Source organism: Chelonoidis abingdonii, chromosome 9, assembly GCF_003597395.2.
Source record: "Chelonoidis abingdonii isolate Lonesome George chromosome 9, CheloAbing_2.0, whole genome shotgun sequence".
Lineage (NCBI taxonomy): Eukaryota > Metazoa > Chordata > Testudines > Testudinidae > Chelonoidis > Chelonoidis abingdonii.
The window spans coordinates 33,138,227-33,155,399 of NC_133777.1; the positions used below are offsets into that span (position 1 = coordinate 33,138,227).

The window sequence follows — 17,173 nt, forward strand, 5'->3', positions numbered from 1 at the left end:
TGTTCCCTGTGAGATAAAGAGTTGATTCTTGAGTCTTAAGGGACCTTATTTGAATTCAAACCATTGGGGATGCTTGTTTGCAAGTAAAATGAATGATTAGACTTACTCCTGCTATAATTTATGCACTTTTCTGAACTCAAGACATTCTTAGTCAAGATTTGCTTTAATAGGTGAGAAATTTGTGCTTACAAAATTCCTCAGTGGTACTGATGCTTATATGAAAACTTTTGTAGGGCCACACATTTTCTGAATGGTGCAGAACAAGACATTCACATGCTAATTTGCATGTAATTTCAAAATGCCATGTGTGCATACATGCTCTTGTGTGCAAAATGTCCACTTTTAAATAAACTGTGTGTACTCTTTTGCAGATGTAGCTTAGATTGTTAACCTGGTGGAGTGAAATGACTTTACTGATAGGCATATTATTTTTGTAACTAGTTCTGTTACATCATTAAGGATCAAAATGTAAAAAAAAAATGAGGTCTCTGGTTTTTTAACAACTCAGGAGGTTTCCATTTGTGGGTGATGTCTGTACAAGCTCACACGTGGCACATGTGCTAAAAAAGTATGAATTTTTTTTGAAAAAAAAATTAGTGTCTGTACACAGGAAAGCATTGTTCTGCAAGACAAACAAAAGTCCTTCTTCATTTTCTTATTTTAATTCTCAAAAAGCATGGAAAAGGCCAATGCAACAGTCCACATTCTGGATTAGATGTCTCCAAAACTTAATTTTAAAAAATTAACTCTATATGCATTTTAGAACATTAAAAAACTCTTCTGAAATCACCTGCATCTAATTTTCTTCTTTTAGTAATAACAGTACGTTATACTTAATTACACCTTTCAAGGACCATAAATCACTTCAACAAACATGAATCAAACATTAACAAAGCCTGTAGACAATCCTATGAGATAGGCGATTTTATAGCTGTTCACACTTTTCATTTCTGTCACTAAAGGATGCAATTAAATTACTGTTTAATTTATATTAAAAAATGAACAGACCCAGAGCACCCCTTTTCTGAATGTTTATCAGATTTTATTCCAGACCCAGTGCTCACAGTGGTTTGAGCATTGGCCTGCTAAACCCAGGGTTGTGAGTTCAATCCTTGAGGGGGCCATTTAGGGATGTGAGGCAAAATCAGTCTGGGGATTGGCCCTGCTCTGAGCAGGGGGTTGGCCTAGATGACCTCTTGAGCTCCCTTCTAACCCTGATATTCTATGATCTGGCCAAATGAACTGCTGAAAACAGAAGTTGGTAGTGAAGCTCTGTCAGCAGCTTAAGTGTAGCGAAGTTGAATGTTGTTGATTGAGCCCAGTCCTACTTTTATGTCTTAAGTGAGAGCAGGATCCAGCCCTTAATGTTGTAAATATGATTAATGACCTGCACTTTTGATTATTCAGATAATGCTGTTTCTGTTCTGCAAGTTGGCTTATAAATTCTGTCTTAGCCAAAACTTTTAAATAGCTCCCACCACAGTTTAACCCATACATATTCAATCCATCCCATGGGGGCTCTATGAGTTTACAAAAATGTGGTATTTAGTTATTTGGATGTTCCACTTGCAGAATATTAACTGTCTGTTTTTCCATAAAGAACAATAAATATTTCCTTCACCACGACCCTTCTCCGTTTTATATTTTTTAATCCACCCAGGATCTTATGACCCTTTTTTCTCTCCTCAGCAGAAAACAAGTGAGGATGGAAACTGGTATTATTCATTGTCTGTGTCTGGAGACTTTGCATATTTCTTTTTGAATTCTTATTAGTTAAATACTTAAAAAAAACAAAAACCACCACTACCTGGTCAAAGTTTTGCTGTCTTTAGAAGGAAGGGTTGAGCTTGCAGCAGAGTCTTATAGTTGAGTAGTTATGGCACAGGGAGAAGCACTAGAGAAGCTATTGGCAATGTCTCAAGGGTCTAGACTTGTGGTTCCCAGATGTATTGTTTGTAGTGCACATTTTGACAGCCTTTTCTCTCAGTTCCATATAAGCTAGATAGTGAGATATGTTACACTTATTCTAGAACCCATCGTATTTTATTGACCTGTTTATAACTGGCCTTATTATTGTTTGTTTGGGGCCTGATCTTGAAATGAGCTGAGAACCCCACAACACCCATTGACTTCAGCAGGTGCTCAGCACCTCTCAGTTTCAGTCCATTAGACTGTAAGCTCCAGCAGGGACTTTGATGGAAAACGTGCCATCCACACCAGTGGTGCTATAGAAATCATAATCCAAAGTAAGCACAGAAGACAAAACATGGGACTTACGTTTGACAGTGCTACGAGATTCCTGGAACCCGGCTGACTCTGAACCCCAGCCCAGGGATTCACACTCTCGCTCCTCCCCTTGCCCATGTCTGGTGCCCGTGCCTGCACCTCCTCCTCTTCCCTTCTCTGCCAGCCAGCACATCTTCCACAGCCCCACACTGCGCTTACGCCCATCCTCCAGGGTCTGGTATACCCAATTGGGAGTAAAGGCAGCTGCATTGTTAAGAATAAGTGAGACCAGGGCTACCAACACAGCTGTGGCTACCAGTTTCTGGACAGTCATATCTGACTGTTGACTGCTGCCAGTCTCTATTTGCAGAAGATCCAAGGTCCTGATGAGCTGCAGCACATTGAAGTAGGACTTGATATAGGAGGCAGCTGCAGTATGATGTTATGAGGGGCTAGAGAACATCACCGTTCATTCTCAAAGTCAACTCCTAAGGTGTTTCTGACCAAGCAGATAAGAACACAGTCAGGTAGGTAGAAGAATTCCATAAAATACAAGCACAAAGAAGAGCTTGCAGGTCTCTGTCCTTCCAAGCTGTGCCTTATCCACCTTCCTGCACCTGGATGAGCAAAGCCAGTCTGGTGATGAACTGAAGAACAGGGAGGTCCATTCCTTGTGGGACAAGGCAAAGCCAGAGAGTATCCAGTCTTGAATTGGGAAAACCTGAGTTGTTCCTGGGAAAACAGACTGAAATGCTTGCAGACACAATGCCTCAGCTCTTCAGAAAGCAGCTGCAAGAGGAGAAAGAGACTCACATACGAGTCATGAAGCAGCACCTCTGAAAGCCTTTTCAGCCACAAAACTCAGAACATCCTACAAACAGAAGGAAACTTCATTCTAAAATCCAAGCCAAATTTGAAATGAATGCCTTCATCCCAAGGTGCTCTGGAAGTTTGGAGTATCCTGAGGAATCTGCTCCTCTCCGGTTCCTCTTACACTGTCAGAGCAGCAAGTGAAAGAGACTGGAGAGGAGAAACTCTGCTGTGAGGAAGTGGGTTTTTTTCCCTCCCCCTCTGTCTCTCAACAGAAAGGAAATGGTTGTTTTTGTGGCTGTTTTTGGTGAGCCTCAGGGCGTAGCCGACTGCAACAAACAGAGCCACTGCCACCGCAGTCAAATGTTACCAGGATGTGTTTCCTGAAAGGAAAACGTTATGGAGACTTCTAAAATCCTAGCCTCCCTCCTTCTCTCACCTCCTTCCAGTGTCCCCCCTCCTTCTCCTTTTCTTTCCCTCACAGAAAGAATAGTAACCAATCAGTCAGGGAAGTATGATGCTGCGGGACAGAAGAGATTTGGATCAATTTATGCATCCAAAGGGATCACAAGAAACAAATCAGTGAGCACCACCCCAAACAAAAACCAAACCCATAAATTCAACCGCAATGTCAACTCTGCAGAGGCAAATGCATGGGAGCACTGAGGGCTTTCTTAATGTTCTATATTGAAAGCAGACTGTATCAGAATTGTACATGCAAAATGTATGCAGGGTAGCTGTGACAGCTGCATAGCATGAAAATATTATTGCTCAAGTGTTGCCTTGTTCCTGTATGGAATTCTAAGGGGAAATGCAGCAGATGAGTAAAAGGACTCTTAAGACAGGATTATTCACCTGGGGTCTCAAAAAGTGTTGGTTAGAGACCACTCAACCCTTGCCCTGTTGTGGAAGAGAGGGAGATCATCGACAGATAGGAGAGGTGTTTTGAGGTGGTTCTGGAAGGGAAAAGCAGGGGATGTTGCAGTATGGAACAGGTTGAGAACCACTGCTCTAGTGCATTCTGCCTGTGCAGGACTGACCCCCCAGTCCTGACTTGCTTTGCCCCCTTGTGGCTCTGCAGCTCTGCTGGGAAATCTGGTGAAGCCCCTTCAGACCCGGAAAGCAGCTCACTTCACTCTGTGGAAGTTATGGCCATGTATACACTGCCACTTATGTCAGCAAAACGTATGTTGCTCAGGGGTCTGAAAAAACACATCCCTGAGTGACATGAATTTCTCAGACATAAGTGGTAGTGTGCACAACTCTGTGTCAGCAGGAACACTTCTCCCGCTGACATAGCTACTCCTGCTCACTGGGTGGTAGTTTAATTATGTTGATGGGAGAGAGCTGTCCTGTTGGTATAGAGCGGCGACAAGAGAGGTCGTACAGCAGAGCAGCTGCATCAGTACAGCTGTGCTGCTGTAAGGCCTCTAGTGTAGACATAGCCTTAGTGTTGCGACAGTTTTCGCATACAAATGTAGAACTAACTGCAGCATAGCAAGCAAAGTGTGCCCACTAGCCTTGGGATTATGTGAGCATTGAGGAGAGCTATCTGAATTAAATGGATTAAAAACTGGTTGACAGGTAGGTCTTAAAACGCAATTGCAAACAGAAACATCATTGAATTGGGTATGTTTCTAGTGGGATCCCACAGCAGTAAGTTCTTTACCCTATGCTATTTAACATTTTTTATTAATAACCTGTAAAAAAGCAAATCATTACTGAGCAGGTTGGCAGATAACACACAAGTTGGTGCAGTGGTAAATAAGGAAGAGGATAGGTCATTGATACTAAGCAATCTGGATAACTTGATAAGCTGAGTGCAAGCAAACAATATGTGTTTCAGTACAGCCAAATGTAAAGGCCTACATCTTGAAACCAAGAATGCAGGCCATATTTTGAGGCTGGGGGACTCAGTACTTGGAAGCAGTGATTCTGAAAAGACTGGAAGGATAATCTGCTGAATGTAAGCTTCTAGTGTAATGCTGTCGCTAAAGGGGCTATTGTATCTTTGGATTTATAAACAGGAATGTTGAGTAGAAGTAGGGAGGTTCATATTATTTCTGAATTTGGCACTGGTGTGACTGCTACTGAAATACCGTGTCTAGTTCTGGTGTCCACATTTCAGGAAGGATGTCAAAAAATTGGAGGTATCAGAGTGAAGAGAAAAATTGGAGAGAATTTGGAGAATAGTCATAAGAATTATTAATTATTGGGAAACATACCTTATAGTGAATGATGTGAGGAAGGAGCTCAATCTATTTATCTTATCAATGAAAAGGTTCAAGGCTGTTTTGACCACTGTCTAGAAGTACCTACATGAGGAACAGAAATTTGATAATAGAGGGCTCTTCAGTCTAGCATAGGGATGAGCAAACTATGGCCCGGGGGCCGCATCTGGCCCTCCAGATGTTTTAGTCTGGCCCTCAAGTTGCCGCTGGGGAGCAGGGTCCAGGGCTTGCCCCACTCTGTGTGGCTCCTGGAAGCAGCAGCATGTCCCTCCTCTGGCTCCTATGCGTACGGGCAGCCAGGGGGCTCTGCATACTGCTCCCGCCCCAAGTGCCTCCCCCGCAGCTCTCAGCTTCACCCCGGAGCCCGTATCCCCAGCCAGAGCTCTCACCCTCTCCTCCACCCCAACCCCCAATTTTTTGAGCATTCATGGCTCACCATACAATTTTCATACTCAGATGTGACCCTTAGGCCAAAAAGTTTGGAAAGGATGGAAATACTTGTCCGTTAAATACGCAGTGATTAAGGCCCTATAACTGTCTAAGAAAGAAGGAAATAAGGCTTATCAATTCAAGCTACAGGTACTTAAAAATGCTTGATTGATTAAGAGGAATGAGCTAAAAGTATTAGTGTGTTCATGGCTGACTTTGATAGTGGAGTCCACTGACATTCAAAAAAGCCTGGTCTATCAGACTTAAATGGTATGTCTACACTGCAATAAAAAACTTGTGGCACTGAGTCTCAGAGCCTGCTTAAGTTGGGCTTGTGGGCTCATGCTGTGGGGTCAAAATTTGCAATGTCAGTGTTTGGGCTTGGAGACTCCCTCCTTGCAGGGTCTTAGAGCCCCAGCTTCAGCTCTGGCCCAAACAGCTATGCTGCAATTTGTAGCCGCACAGCCCAAGCCTCTCCCCATTCCCCCAAGCCTGAGTAAGCTGAGCTAGGCCAACTGCAGCCATGCCATGCGCCTTTCATTGCAGTGTAGACATACCCAAAGTGTTCAGCCAGGTTTTTATAGACTCATATTTCCAGGAGTTTATAATTTGAATGTATATAATGTGCCCTCTGTCAGCCATGTCTCATATTAGCAATGCATTTAATTATAAATAGCTGAAAACAACCAGTCCAACCATTTTAAATCCCTCCACTTCTTCTCTTCTTCACACAAATTATTGAGTTTCAGAACACCCCGTCACTCTTCTAAATTAAAAACAGTTTTTAAAAAGTGAACATTGCTTATTAAAAGTGCTAGACTTTGGCGTGTTCCCAAGGAGAGGTGACGACCTTGAAGCTAAGGCACTAGATTGTGGCTCAAGATCTGTGTTCAGTTCTCAGCTTTGCCTCAAGTTTCCTGTATGACCTTGGTCAAATCACTTAGTCTCGTGGTGCATCAGTTCCCCATCTGCAGAACAGAAATGATAATACTAGCTGACTTCACAGGGGTTATGGGAATACACTCATAAATGAGTATGAGGCATTCAGATACCGTGGTGATGGGAGACATACATTTATATGTATTTAACCATAGATGGGATAGTGCAGTAGCGCTGTAAGTTTCACCACACCACTCAACTAATATTCCCCAAATAACAGTAAGAGGAGCAATTCAGCACATCAATAACTTGCACTAATCACGGCATTTCAATCAGATAAGATTTCCTCGCTTCCCGTCATAAATTGTTGTGTGGTGTTCCTGTCTGCAGTTAAACAGGTGTTGTGTTCTACCCAGAGATAATTTAAGTTCAGAGGTGAGTTAAATGATCCCTGTTTATAATCTGCATATCACTTTGAGTTTATACAGCATTTTGGGATCCTTCTGAACGGAAAGCAATATGAAAATGTAAGTTAGTATATTAATCTTATTTTCAGAGCCACTGCAAGCTCTCTAATTTAAACTTTATTTATTCATCCACCTGAGCAACATAAATTATACCAACATAAGCTGTAGTGTAGACATAGCCTGAGTTACTAATGTGCTGAATTCCCGTCCCTCTTAATTTGGGGACAGTCAGAATGTATTACTTACCAGCCTTTTACATTTATTTAGCTAGAGTGTAATCCTGTTAAAAGATTTGGTTTTGGCGGTCAGTGCTTTGATTGTTCTGTTCACATAATCACAACATCCAAATCTGTAAATTAGTAAAATTCCAAAAACGAGCACATTCACAGAAGCAAAATAACAGTTTTGCAAAGACACTGAGTTCTGCTAGGCATTTGCAGACCAAAGGAGCTCAGGGTATGTAACACCTATGACTGTGTATAAATAATAGCAATAATAACTGGCTGTTGCTGGCACGCCAACATTCCTCCTTGAAAGATTCCATATACACAAAATTTGCCCTTGTGGCTCTTATTCTTCCACAGGGCAAAGCCATGCAGGAATCCCCCTAGCTCCTAAGAATTTTGATCCTTTAGAGTTCTTGTAGGTGTGTGGAAGGTGTGTTCCAACTGCCAGAGCCTTTCCTGATCCTTTCAGCCAGTTCCTTTCAGAGTGGGAAGCAATAAGAACCACAAATAAGAAAGATTATATAGAAACTGAAACTTGGATTGAAATAGGAAGCATCCTGGACAATGGCAGAACACTGTAGCAGATCTTCAAACATGGAACCCCACTCTAAAGGGGTTGGTTGGGTGGATGAGTGGGGAGTCCAGTATGAATCCAGAAGCGAACTGTTTCCATTGCCTGTTGCAGAACTTGTTATACCAACAGCTCAACACATGAAAGTTTTATTGCATATAATGTATTTTAGTACGAAATATATGATGGTATGGCGTAAGGATTTAATTTGTATGAGTTTGAGATGAACGTATTCTTCAAGAGTTGCAGAGCCATGAGTGAATTATGCAGGTCATTCCAAACGTGCCAGTAGGATCATTAGTACACCACTCCACCATACAGTCTGTATCTGTCACCGAAAAACTATTCTAGGAATAATTTAGAGAGCTTTAAACATTTTCATTGGCACTGTTTTCATATGCTTTCTCCTATAAAGCTAGTGCCTGTGGCTCCAGGCTAGCAAAGCACTTAAACACATACGTAACTTTAAACATGAACAGTCACCCTGAAGTGAGTGTGGCTATTCACATGCTCAAAATACATTATGAGATTGGGGTTCTTGTTGCATTTTAGTCCTACTGTACAGAGTTAATCTAAAAAGAACTTTTTTTAAAACCCACAAGTGTCATTTTCAAGTCTATTATACTAGTAGTGAGTGATGTAAGAAACACAAAATATAAAGTTGTGACTAACTTCACTTCCAGCTGAAACTCGCCTACTGTGCCATAATATTGCACAACAGAGGGTAATACTAATGTACTTTTTAACATTTTTTTAAAGATTTACATATCACTCGTAAGGATCAGCATTAAATCCATAGGAGTCATAACGTTAAGGTTGAAATGTTCACTCTGTCTCAGCGTGTCATGTCTAAGTACTGCAGCTGATTTGGGCCCCTAAAGGGAACCTTAGTCCAGTGGCTGATTTTGCATACCCTATCAGATATGAGTCAGAATTAAGAATGGATTTCAGCTTCCAATCAGAGTTTCCTCCTGCTGTGGGTTAAAGCCACAGCATTGACGTTATTCTAACATTGCTTGATTTTTTGGTGTGGTTTTAAAATACTGTAATTCCAGGCAAACACACGTAACTAACATTTGAAAAATAGCAGTAGATGTTCTTAATTTTCCTTAGGAAACAGCACCTGCTTCATCCCATCCTTTTCCTTTTCATGAAAACACCCCAAAACAGCACGTAGGCAATGGGTGGAGTTTAAGGAAAGGGTGAGGCTTCAGTGTCTTACAGTGTTTGTATAAGCAAGCCCGGACACTTTTACAGTGTGGTAAGCTTGATAGTAAACACTTCAACACAAGAATTGTACATCCACTCTATTCCCAACTGGCTGATTTAGACAGTAATGAACCGATAAGAACCTGAATAGATGGTATAAAGGAACTGAATGCATAATCATTGCCTTCATTCAGAGTTTTGAGTTCCCGAGTTTATAAATGAAACTGACTTTTCCCTAGGCCTGGTCTACACTACAGGGGTAGATCAAGTTTAGGGCTCTTAAAATCAACTTCTGTACTCCTCCCCAGCGAGGAGAGTAATGCTAAAATCGACTTTGCTGGGTCGAATTTGGGGTAGTGCGGATGCAAATCGATGGTATTGGTCTCCGGGAGCTGTCCCAGAGTGCCTCACTGTGACTGCTCTGGACAGCACTTTGAACTCCAATGCCCTAGCCACGTACACAGGAAAAGCCCTGGGAACTTTTGAATTTCATTTCCTGTTTGGTCAGTGTGATGAACTCAGCAGCACAGGTGACCATGTAGTCCCCCCAGAATCATAGAGCGTAGAATGTTTCTACACTCCCCCTATCATCTCCATTCCTGAGGTTATCGCAGATTAGGAGGTGAAAAAAATGCACTTGCAATGACATGTTTTCCGAGCTCATGCAGTCCTCCAACACTGATAGGGCACAGCTTAATGCATGGAGGCATTCAGAGGCAGAGGCCAGGAAAGAATTAAGTGAGTGTGAAGAGAGGCGGCAAGACGTGATGCTGAGGCTAATGGGAAAGCAAACAGACACAATGAAGCATCTGTTGGGTGAGCAAATGGATATGATGAAGCATCTGTTGGAGCTGCAGGAAAGCCAACAAGAGCACAGACCCCACTGCATCCACTGTATAACCCCCCACCCTCCTCCTCATGTTCCATAGCCTCCTCACCCAAGCGCCCAAGAGCGTGATGGGGAGGCTCCAGGCACCCAGCCACTCCACTCCAGAGGATGACCCAAGCAACAGAAGACTGTCATTCAAACAGTTTGATTTTTAGTGTGGCTACAATAAGCAATGTGGCCTTGCCTTCCCTCCTACCCCACCTCACCTGGGCTACCTCGTCCATTATGTCTCTCTCTTTTTTTTTTAAATTAATAAAGAAAGAATGCATGGTTTCAAAACAATGTTACTTTATTTCGAAAGGGGGAGGATGGTTGGCTTACAGGGAATTAAAATCAACAAAGGGGGCGGGTTTGCATCAAGGCGAAACACACACAGCTGTCACACTGAAGCCTGGCTAGTCATGAAAATGGTTTTCAAAGCCTCTCTAATGTGCAGCATGCCTTGCTGTGCTCTTCTAATCACCCTGGTGTCTGGCGCGAAACGATTGTCTGATGTTGCTTTCATGGAGGGAGGGGCGACTGACGACATGTACCCAAAACCACCTGCGACAATGTTTTTGTCCCATCAGGCATTGGGAGCTTAACCCAGAATTCCAATGGGGAGTGGAAACTGCGGGAACTGTGGGATAGCTATCCACAGTGCACCGCTCCATAGGTTGATGCTAGCCATGGTAGTGAGGATGCATTCAGCTGACTTAATGCGCTTAGTGTGGACGTATGCAATCGACTGTATAAAATTGATTTCTAAAACTCTACTTCTGTAAAATTGACCTAATTTTGTAGTGTAGACATAACCTTAGACTTTCACATTTAACTGGTACATGTGTCTTTAATGTCACTGCAACCACTCTCATACACTGTAATGTGGTGCGCTGTCAGGGAGGAAGCAGAATCTGTCCTCTCTGATATGTCCAGTCTACATTCAGCTGCAGTTTTAAGAATAATTTCCATCGTGTCACAGTTAGATACAGAAGAATCACACAGCTTGACTGCTTTTCACAGCTGCTTTGTCACACTTTCATGAAGGATGATTTCCTGCCTCCACTCCCAGTCAACTAAAGTTCTTCTGCTTGCCTACCAGTCAAAAGAGAATGTCTTAGTTTAAAAATGATCTAGAATCTGCTTCAGAAGATTGCTGAAATCCAGCCTGGGGTAGTTGTCTGTCCTAGCTAAAAATGTTAGTTAATTAAGGGCATATGATCCTGTACCTCAAGTCAACGGGAGGTTGCAGTTGACTTCAGTGGGAGCAGGATAGGGATAAAGAGAAGAACCTTTGTTGGATTTGTGTGTATCACTGAAATGGAGTGTAGCTGTTCTACAGACTTCAAGTGATCTTGGCAGGGGACTCCTCCTTTAGGATCATGAAGGAGTCTTTGAAATTAAAATGCTCAGTAGCATATTTGACCCAATGCAGGGACCCAAGGTGAAGGGAAATGTCAATTTTCTGCTGGCAAAGAAAGTAGTGATAAGAACAAAAATGTTGTGTTCTCATGTATTACGGAGAGATGTGTTCCCTGATATCAGAGAGATTTTTGTGGTGAGGTACATTTTAACAAAGATGCATCTCTAGAACTTCCAGGTTGGCACTCTATTTGATTTGGGCTTTCTTATAAAGTGGCTGTTGAAATATATGTAGCAGCAAAAGGATTAGTGTCATGACATTAATTTAATAGGAACTTGTCATAACCATAGCACTGTTGAAAAATAGCTTCTGAAAAGATCAAGTATGTAAGAGAAAAATTAAAACAATAATTGGGTAGTAAAACTTGTACCCAGTAACATGGGGAGGGGGGATTAAAGTCATTAAACAATCCATACACTGTTTAGGTGGTCTGAGTCTTGGGACCAGTCTGTAGCACAGAGGCAGATCATCTCTGATTTATTAATGTGTTTCATGGTTAAACATGTATCCCTTGAAATGAAAGAAGAGAGCACATTCTTATGGCTCTGATCACTCTCTCACTGCATCTGGTCTTCATTAGTTTCCCAGCTCTGGTTGATGAACTACAGATGTGAGTTAGCTTTCCAAAGAAAAACTCAGGGAACAGGAAATTCTCAGAATATAAGATAGGGGAAGGGTTGATTATTACTTGGAATTTTCTGTGTATGACACCAAGCACAAGACTGAATTGGAAATGTCACTACTGTTTATAGACCTTAATGACAGATTCATGTCTTTTATGCTGCAGTAATACTTGTCAAGAGATTAACAGCATGTGTCTGTGCTTTGGACTGCATTGAGAGGATGTATTGTGTGCATTCTGTCCAGAGACTTTCCCTTTTATTACCTTCATCCATCTTGTTCTGCTACAGTTTTATATATTGATGGCTGGACATCTGTATCTGTGCTTCTTGGAAGTTTCTCACTGCTTATTCATAAAAGTGAAGCAAGAGATTCTGCTACTCTTAGGACCAGAGTGATTTCCCTGAAAAGCGGAGAGACATAGAAGTGCTTCTGCTGATAGTTTATAGATCATTGTGTGTTATCCAAAATGGTTAGCTGATATATGCCTGCAGCCATACCAGCTTTTGCTGTGAGCCTACCAGACCTCACAAGCTGAGCAGATAATCAGTACTTGCAAGGGAGACCTTAATGAAGAGCATGGTGCTGTCAGAAATGGTATTGGTTATTCACTGTTCTCTCTGTCACAGTTCTCTCTGTCACCATGGTGTAGGAGCATGTTGCTGCTGGAGGTACCATCTTTCTGATGAGAGGTAAAACTAAGGTCCTGGCTGAGACATGATTATGGCATAATTTTGATGCATTTTATGTAAGATGGGTCATGTAAGGTATCGTTTTTGTATCTGAAGTTATAAATACTGACAAAAGCCACGTCTACACTAACAATTTGTCTCAACAAAAGTGATGTTGACATCAATGCAAGTGTGCAGGGCAATAAATTGCATCCTGCAACGAAGGACCGTGACTCTGGGAAATGTGCGTGAAATAGTGGACGACTTTGCAGAAATGGGTTTCCCTAATGCTGGAGGGGCAATAGATGGGACACACATTCCCATTTTGACACCAGCTTACCTTGCAACAGAGTACACCAATAGGAAGAGGTACTTCTCCATGATGTTGCAGGCACTTGTAGATCACATGGGCGTTTCACTGACATCAACGCGGGGTGGTCTGGGAAGGTGCATGGTGCACGCATCTTCAGGAACAGAAGCCTGTACAGAAAGCTGCTAGCAGGGACTTTCTTCCTAACCAGAAGATTACGGTGGGGGATATTGAAATGCCCATAGTGATCCTGGGGGGCCCTGTGTACCCCTTACATCCGTAGCTCATGAAGCCTTACATAGGATACCTGGACAGCAGTAAGGAGCGGTTCAACAGGCTCAGTAAGTGCCGGATGACAGCTGAATGTACCTTTGGCAGATTAAAGGCATGCTAGCGATGCCTTTATGGCAGGTTAGACCTCACTGAGGATAATATTCCCATGGTCATAGCCATGTGCTGTACATTGCATAATCCCTGTGATGCTAAGAGTGATAGGGGTGGAGTGCAGAGGCAGATTGCTTGGCCACTGATTTTGAGCAGCCAGATATCAGGGCTATCAGAGGAGCCCAGAGTGGGGCTGTTTGAATCAGGGAGGCTTTGAGGCAGCACTTTGACAATGAGCACCAGTAACACATCTCTGTCAGAAGTGCTTCAGTGTTACATTACCTGTAGTTTTCCTAGGGGGCAATGGTGACATTTGGGGCCTTATATTCCAGTAAGTTATATGTTTGTTCATATATTGGTACAGCCTGCAATCTCACCTTGTAGAAAAAAAATAAAGATGATTTACCATTATAAAACTTTGCTTTTATTGCACAAGAAACAGCGCACACAAACACACAGATGCTTGGCAGGAAAGGAGGAACCAGGAAAGAGCAGACTTTCACAACTGTGTGTAGGTTCAGCCATCATTGTGAAAGTTGTTCGGGAGGGTGGAGTGAAGGAGAAACCAAGAAATCCCAGGAAGTGGAAAGGAATGTGCAAGCGGAGTTTTGGGGGCATGGAAGAGAGTTCTGAATGTGCTGCAGTGGAGGTTGAGCACTGAACTGCTCAGTCTGCAGCATTATTAAGGATTTCAGCATCTACATTTGCTCCTCCATTACTTTAATCATCTGCTCAGTTGCATCCTTAACAAATGCGGGATTCTCTTTTCTGTGCTGCTGTTCAGCTTCCCAGTACTCCTTGCATTCCCTTTTTTCTGCTCTGGAACACTGCAGGACCTCCCTGAATATGTCTGCTGCATCTTGGGCACTTTCTTATCCAACAGAGACACGCGGATGAAGCACAGGGGACAATGCACAGAAGCGGGATTGTTAAATTCATGCACAGCATTGAAAGATTTCAATTAAATACACCTTTTTGCAACATTGTCATCATTTTGTCACTGACCCTAGCCAGGCACACATCTCTGCGAACACCCAAAGCATGATGAGTGTTGGGGGGTGGACGAGGAATGCTCCACACGGGGAAAAAAGCGCACACTCTTTGTAAGGGTCATGGCACAGCATTCTAGGGAACAAATTCTAAAATTCTCCTACACTTTTCCACAGGTGGGGGTCATTTTAAAAGACTTCTCACTGGTAAGGGTAAGCAGGGAAATGAGGGTACATCTGCTCCATGCTTGTGGCTTCCACCCTGCTCCCTATGCTGCTCGCGTTTGTGCTGCTTTGGTTCCTGCACAAGTGATTGCCGAATGGCAAGGAAAGTTCCCTACAATGGGGGAAGGAACAAAGTAGCTCTGCCATGGAAGCTTTGGCAGAAGATTACTGAGTACCTCCAGGAAACTTTCCTGGAGATCTCTCTGGAAGATTCCCATGAGATGTCAGCATGCATCAACACCCTGTTCCACTGTACCGATTAAGTACACAGGGAAATGTCCAGCTCACAGAAACACAGCCAGCCTCCCACATTTCTGTGCCCTGAACCCACCTCCGCACTACACAAGCCACAGCCACTTACCAGGCATCTCATCTCCTACTTCTTGCTCCCCGGAGAGCAAATGCTGAGATTGGTTAGACACCTTTGGAGTGGAGAACAGTTCCTGGCTGTCTGCCCCACCGGGCAACCCCACTGGGAGCTGCACATCCTCATATAACTCCACCTCTTCATCAGTAACTTCATACTCTGGGTTAGGTCCTCTTTCCACTGCCTCTGTGCCCTCCAAAGTATCCACAAGGCTCTTGGTGATGAAGGTGGGGTCACCACAGAGGATAGCATGCAGCTCCTTATAGAACCAGCAGGTCTTAGATGATGTACCTGAGTGATGGTTTGCCTCCCTCACGTTATGGTACACCTGCCTCAGCTCCTTTATCTTCACTCTGCACTGCAGCATGTCCTGATCATAGCCCTTTTTGCACAAGCCTCGAGAAATCTGCCCAGAGGTATCCCAGTTCCTGTGGCTCAAGCGCAGCTGGGACTGCACAGCCTCCTCTCCCCATATACTGAGCAGATCCAACAGCTCTGCAGTGGTCCAAGTGGGAGAGCGGTTGCTGCGATAACCCGCCATGGTCACCTGGGAAGATGTGATGAACCAGCAGAAATGGAATTTCAAAAATTCCCAGGGGTTCTAAGGGGGAAGGGTGAATGGTTGTTTACCTGGCTACTGGGCAGTGGAGTTCAAACTGCTGGCCAAAGCAGTCAGGATGGGCATTGTGGGACACCTCCTGGACGCCAGTTAAAGTGATGAAGTGAAGCATGGTGTCTGCATTGGCACTTTGTCCACAAAAATGTAGAGGAAAAAGACGTAAATCTCTCTTGAGGGTGGATGTATTTTATTGCTAAAACCGGGCATTTTTCCCAGCAAAAGTTGCCTCACATTGTGTATGCACTCACTGTTTTGGTCGACAAAGGGCAATTTTGGCGATAAAATTTGGTAGTGTAGACAAGGCCTATGTATCTGTACTTCAAATGTAGTTACACCTGTGTAATGCCCACTACACAAGATGGTTTCAGTCTAGATAGTAGGTGGTGAAGGCCTATTCAAAGTAACCGGCCATTAGAAAATACAATAGGAGAAGCTTCTCCCCCACCTGGAGAGCCATACTGAGAACGCTACAGACAGCCTGTGAGTGATGGCTGCTATGACTCAACAAGGGCATATGACCACAAGATCCTATCTTGGGATGTCAGTATTTTTCCACAAACTGGTCTGGGAACCAAGCTTTGGAACAAAGGGTTCCCGCCATATATAAAAGCTATATAAGGCAGGGAGTATCATCATCTGTCGTTCTTCACTCCCCACACAAGGACACACCTGGAAACATCTGAGGAACAAAGACTGAACTGGGGGAAATGCTGGACCCAGGCGAAAGGGATTTCTAGCCTGCGTGTGAAACACCTGTGGATTCCAGGCTGCAAAGCAAGTGTAGCTGGTGCCTCAAGAATCTACCAGTCTGACTATACCATCAATTAGGGCAGGTGTCAGCAACCTACGGAACGCGTGCCAAAGGTGGCATGCGAGCCAATTTTGCCTGGCATGCTGCTGCCAGCCAGCGTCCCGGCCGCCATCCCCGTTCAGCCCGCTGCTGGCTGAGTGAACGGAACCCCAGGCTGGCAGGAGGCTGAGCGGGGATGGCGGCCGGGACCCAAGACCAACGCAGGTGCACCCCTAGCTCCCCCGTCACTGCGCTCGGGTTCTGCGGCTCCCAGGAGTGTGAGCTGCCGGGGCATGGGGCCCTGAGCCTGCTGTGGGAGGAATGGCGGCGATGGCTCACACTCGCAGGAGCCGCAGAGCCTGAGCACAGCGAGTGGGGAGCTGGGGATGCATGGGGACCACCACCTGCATGCAACCACTGCAGAAGCCACCTGGGGGGGGCACTGGGCCGCTGCCCGAGCAGGCCCCGCTCAGCTCCCCCCTCACCATGCTCCCCAGCTCCCCCCCTCACTGCACTCAGGTTCTGCAGCTCCCTAAAGTCTGAGTTACCGCTGCCTCCCCCAGCAGCTCCCCCTGCAGCTCCCCCCTCCCGCTGCCTCAGCACTCTGCGGGGGAGGGGCTGTGCACACAGCAGCCTGGCAGTGTGTTTTGCCTCCACATGGAGCCTTGCATCTGACCTGCATGGGCATTGTAAGGGGAATCCCGGGGGACAGTCAGGGAGCAGGAGGAGGGTTGGCTGGGTCGGGAGTTCTAGGGGTCCTGTCAGGGGGTGGGGAGTGGTTGGATGGGGCGTGAGGGTCCCGGGGGTCTGTCTGGGGGCGGGGGTGTGGGTAAGGGTCGGGGCAGTCAGGGGACAGG

The 17,173-nt window shown here is 44.5% G+C and overlaps 3 protein-coding genes across 3 annotated transcripts in view; 1 reads left to right on the forward strand and 2 right to left on the reverse strand.

Moving 5' to 3' along the window:
* The window catches only part of TMEM204 (transmembrane protein 204), a 38,092-nt gene extending 34,833 nt beyond the window's left edge, over positions 1-3,259 (reverse strand). The window contains exon 1 of the mRNA XM_032796877.2: positions 2,278-3,259. Coding sequence (XP_032652768.1) covers positions 2,278-2,560 — 283 coding nt within the window. The 5' untranslated portion in view covers positions 2,561-3,259. The remainder of the gene's footprint in view (positions 1-2,277) is intronic.
* TELO2 (telomere maintenance 2) overlaps positions 1-17,173 on the reverse strand; it is a 308,161-nt gene that overhangs the window by 223,692 nt on the left and 67,296 nt on the right. The window lies entirely within an intron of this gene.
* Positions 1-17,173, forward strand: part of IFT140 (intraflagellar transport 140) — a 237,089-nt gene that overhangs the window by 192,520 nt on the left and 27,396 nt on the right. The gene's annotated exons all lie outside the window — the stretch shown is intronic.